This window comes from Pteropus alecto, unplaced genomic scaffold (assembly GCF_000325575.1).
Source record: "Pteropus alecto unplaced genomic scaffold, ASM32557v1 scaffold146, whole genome shotgun sequence".
In the NCBI taxonomy this organism is placed as follows: domain Eukaryota; kingdom Metazoa; phylum Chordata; class Mammalia; order Chiroptera; family Pteropodidae; genus Pteropus; species Pteropus alecto.
In genome coordinates, this window is record NW_006442107.1 from 7,129,677 (window position 1) to 7,134,979 (window position 5,303).

The 5,303-nt window shown below is 40.6% G+C and overlaps 1 protein-coding gene across 1 annotated transcript in view; it reads right to left on the bottom strand.

Annotated features, from left to right (window-relative positions):
- Window positions 1-349: 349 nt before the first annotated feature.
- Window positions 350-5,303, bottom strand: part of SETBP1 (SET binding protein 1) — a 329,542-nt gene continuing 324,588 nt past the window's right edge. The window contains exon 6 of the mRNA XM_015595730.2: window positions 350-5,303. This exon is cut by the window's right edge and continues 21 nt beyond it. Coding sequence (XP_015451216.1) covers window positions 5,129-5,303 — 175 coding nt within the window. The 3' untranslated portion in view covers window positions 350-5,128.

Consider the following 5,303-nt stretch of genomic DNA (forward strand, 5'->3'; position numbering starts at 1 on the left):
GAAAGCTTAATCCTCATCCACAATGTTCTTCTAAAAATTTAGGATAGGATGGGTCTCCAACATCTCACAAGTACATTTTGATTGCTTTCAGCAGAGGTCTGACTGGTTCTTTGAATCAACCTTGGCTTTATGTCCAGGTGTGATATATTCTGAACAATAACCCAGTAAATCAGACTCAAATCTTGCTCACAATGTACTTCCCAGATTCATACAAAAAGGCAAAAGTTTGGTTACAATTTTCTCAATGATTCTATATCCAGTTGGTGTGAGCGAAGACCCTCAAATACTATTAAACTCCTTAGTGATGTGAACCAGATGGAAAATAAAACAAAAGAATTCACAACTCATGTTAGACTGAATTGAATGTCTTTAATTTCACACAATGAATAACATATGAATAGGATTAACTTTTTTTTTTTTAATAGTTAAGTGCTCTATACTGTGCTAACCTGATCTGGTAGCGAAAAAGACTGAGCTTTCTTTTAGAAAAAATGTTTAAAACCCAACATCTAAGACCATGGAGGAGCATGACAGTAAAGCATGCCAGATGTATCTACGCCTCAAATAACAGCAAGTCCATGTTCATTTTAAATGTACAAAAATGCTTTATGAATAAAAACTGTTACAAAAAGAACATTTCAAACAATGTACAATTTTTCTTGCCTCTATATTCAATAAAATACAAATACATTTTTTGTTCTAAAATATGTTTACATACAATCAAAGTAGAACATGCAAATTACACTTTAAAAAAGGCTTTTAAAAACCACTTATGAATACAAACTAAAAATTAGCCAGCACGACTTGTAAGACAATCTTGTGCCCCATTTTTTTCTTTTGAAATATATATATACATATTTAACACATCATGTGCATTTATTATTTAAGAAATAGACTTTTTAAAAAAGGAAGAAAAAGAAAGACACCAACCTAGGTTGGAACTGCCCTTTTGTGTTGACCAGTGGCAGCTCTTTTCAATTTCCCCCCTTTTAGTGTTTATTATACCTGGGCAAGTGGGCAATAGATATCCAGGAAGTTTCTTCCTTGGTTGATATGTGCTTCTAAGACTGTTCCCCAAGTGACTGAGCCCAACGAGGAAGGCAGACTCATCAGAGGAGTGAACTCTCCAAGAAACAAGAGGCAGGGGGAGCCTTGTATTGTGGAAAGAAACTTTAAAAAACACCAAGAAAATGCTACGGTATATTACAGTTCGAGTTTCTAGGCACTGTGATGACATTATCTGTAAGCTCTGGCATTTGGACCATTGTGATACTATAGGGTAGTGTTGAGAATAATGTCTATATTTATCTACTTGTATATAATGAAGACTGGAAATCCTGCAATGTAACACTTAAATGGCTTTTGAGGCATTTCGGCTTCTGCCACCCCCTCTCTCTCCATGCTACAGTTGGCATTTAAAGGCTTTGGAAATATATGTATAGACTTTAGACAGTTCCCAGGTAAATCTTCCTAGTGGTAGGGAAAAAATATTCTCCAAAAGCTCATTACTTGAATATCGTTGGTTAATAAGCTGTAAGAGCGGAATTTTCTACTTAAGTCCTAAAACCAAATCCTCTATGATCTGCATGTAGTACATCACCTTATACTGTAATTCTGTCACCACTTGCTTATCATATTTATAGACCCAGCGATGTGCAGAACACAAATTCCGACTGCCGTTGAAGATGGGCTCCCACTCCAGACAGCAGCCAAGTTAACATGCTAATCTTCTGTCAGCCTTTAGTCACCTACTCTGGGCTGTCAGTGGCTGTTGAGTCCTGGTCCTGCCAAGTGACAAACCAGCCCCTGACACGCTCTCCTTTCCTTCGACCTGCCATCCATGGGTTGTAGCCAGAGCCATGCCATCAGAAAAAGTTAAACTTCTGTTCCTCTCATTTGAGACAAAGGGGTTGGAAAGCAAGTGGCTCCCCGGCCACTTCGGATTGTTGATCAGAGACCCATCGTCACCTTCAAGGAGGTTTTGTATCTCGACTTCATCCTTTGTTCACCCCTAATCGGACTCCCTGTATTCTAAGTGGGTTCACTCCTGCTTGCTAAAGGCAAGTATTCCAGAAAAGAAAGAAAAAACTAAGAGATTTCTCTTATTATGAATTACTTTGTGGAGCTGTTTATGGAGTCTCATGCATGACATCTTCTCTAAATAAAAATGCAGCCACAGAAGGTAGTAGTGTTGGGTGGCTAAAGACCTCCACAATCTGGGTCATGGGATCTGGGTTCTCCAACCAACCAACCAACCAACCAACCAACCAAGAAGTGAAACTAGACTGGCCCAGTATTGAGCCAGGACAAGAGAGGAGAGGCTAATGGAAAGAGGATGGTTAGAACATAAGGAAATGGTTGTACCAATGAGATGAGTTATGTTAATGGAAAGCAAAGGAAAAAAATGTGTGATGCCGAGGGAGGAGCTGGGTGGTGGAGAGAGGAAGCTGTGCAGGTGACTGGACCTCGAAACAGCAGTTAAGTTTGTCTCAGGGTTGGTCCTCTGCAGTTTTCCAATCTATTTTTAGGGTCATAAATGCAGAGGATTTGCATTTCACTGACATGACAATTGAAGAACTGAATATATGTGTAAGTTGCAACTCTGCCATATATCTCAGGAATACCTTTCACTGGTCTGAAAAATCCAAAGTTATCTGAAATTTCTTACCTACTAGAGGTTAATGCCAATTAAGCTTCGGGTCCTTCTAAGAAGCTTAGAGTGCCAGCTCATTCTCCTCTGCAGGGAGATTTAGTCTGCTCAAAGACCTGGCTGGGGAAACAGTACAAGGAGAAAGGCAAAAGAAAGAATGAAGAAAATTATTTTCAAAATCCAACAAGGATTTTTACGGCTTAAAATTTATGGCTTAATTGGAATGAAAATGGTTGCCTTTTCATAGCGATGGTGGGGTGAGCAGGGCTAATTTAAAACTTCCTCTCCGGTGACTTTGCAACCACTCAGACATGGCTTGGGAATGACAAATTGAAAGAGGCTGGTTTGATTTTGCTGTTCAACTTGTGTGAAATGCCATAGGCCAACCTAGGTCACAAACTGAGTATCTATGATACAAGCTTTAAAGCACAGGAGAATGCATTCCTTTAAACTTACATATTGCTAGGATTAAATGCCACTGACCTAGTGGGCAGCAAATGATGTGAAGTCCATGGTGACAGTGCAGAACAGGATGACTCGTGGGTAATTTCAACCCACTGTTGGTGCCATGACAGAGCAGTGACGTTTTCAAGCATATTAACTTGGAATTTTAAAATTTACTCCCATAGATACCCCATTCTTTATTCTCTTATGTTCCTGATAAAAATCCATCTCTCTCTTAAAGAAATAATGTTGTGTTCTGAAGAAATAATACAATTTCCAGCCAGTCCCAACTTCCTGTAAAAAAACAATTTAGAGGTAAACCGGATATTTTAATTCCTATTAGAAAATGTAATTCTGTCTCTCAGTGTCTCTCTTATTATAATCTACCATGCCAGGTGTTTGATGTCTTGGGGAAAGTAAGGGGAGGAGTGACGGAGGAAATCGAAAATACTTATTTGAAATTTCCACATCCGACTTTTAGAAAATACCTACGGCAATGGAACTTCATATTCATTCTGAGTCTTCTTAACATGTTCTACTTGAGTTGTGGAAATGGATAATAGAGATGGAATATCTGTCCACACTAAACCAACGGCTAGAATACAACTTGGATGAGAAATGTACAGTTGAAATTGACCATTTAAAAGACGATTTGTCACACACAGTTTGCATCCATGCAGACTGATAGATTTATAATTACATTATGTACAAAAATGTTTTAGTTTATTAAGGCAACCACAATTTGGATACTTTGTCCAAGGTGGCTTGATACAATTGGAGTGGTGATACCCTTGGAGCATTTTCATTTTTTTTTTCAGATAAGAACACTTACTCCCATTTGCTTTTCAGAAATAATTATCAAGAGATAATGGACTTCTTCTTTATTGTTTCCTTTTTCCCCCCATGACCTATGATAGTTATTTGTATGAAAAAAATCACATACCAAGGCATTGCTAGACACTCATCTTTCTGATGGGTCTGGGGTTTCAGTTTTTGGTGATTTGTCGGTTATTTCATTTGCTGTGGGGTATTAAAACCATTTTATTCTGCCTATTCTCTGATGATATGTTTTAAGTATAAAAATAACCTGGTTGAAACCTGGGTCAACATATCCTCAGCTGCTCTAAATCACTCATTAAAAAAAGGCTCTATCAATGCTGAGTATTTGTTTCACAATGACTGGGATTCAAAGCCAAGGTCCTTGCGACAGCATGCCAAGGGTGAACTTTAAAACACAGTTAAGGTTTACATTACTTAGGTGTGTACCAAGGAAAAGAAGGCAGCAAGCAAGTAAATTAATGAAAGGTATATGGAAGTACATAATGGGCAAAGGAAAAGTAGGAACAGACAATGCTAAATATCAGTGTTTGTGTGATAGAGGAGGCATACAGAAGAACATGAATGCAAGCCTACGGTTGCCTATCACTAGAATTCCACCTTCTGATGACATGAGTCCATCTGAGGAACTGTATCATTAATGGAAAGATTCAGGTCACCCGAAGATGATGTTGGTGCCCAAAGCCCAGCCAAGCTTGAAAAACCAAAAGAAATAAAAACCAATTAAATGTAAGTGGGTTACAACAAAGCCAGTTGAGAAATTTGCAGCTTTTCTCCCCTTGGAATGTTTCCCAATTGAGGGTATTTCCCTTTTAATTTCCCTGGCCAGCAAATGCAATGGAATCAAGGGTGCGCCTTGGATGCAGGAGGTCAGGTGGCTGTCGGAGCACCACCGGCTTTCTCCTCCTGGATGGGTCTTCTCGCTGGCTTGCAAAGGCTCTAGCCATACTGGAGTGCCACTTGGTTAGGAACTGCTGAAAAGCACAAACAAGCTTCTTTTGAAGGCGTCCTCCCTGCTTTGCTTTCCCAAGAGCTACTGATGGCTCAACCCCGTCATCTGGCCCGATTCTGCCTGCCCAGCTTCTGGAGAGAAGGACAACGGTGTCCCTGCAGAGGGGGATTCCGCTCCCACCCCGGCTCACTGCACTTCCAATGCTTCAGTTCCCCCAGCCCCAGGTTCAGACGCCCAGACCCACCCTAGGGAAGGACATCGCTCTCACTCCCTCTGGATTTCCTCTGCCTTTTGGCCTTCACCTCCTCTTCCTGGGGAAGGGGCTGCTGCTGGGGAGGCTGCTGCGGGGACTGGGTGGGAGGCTGAGGTTTGTGTTTCCTCTTCCCGCCTCCTCGGGAGGTCTTGGGCAGAGGCGGGGGT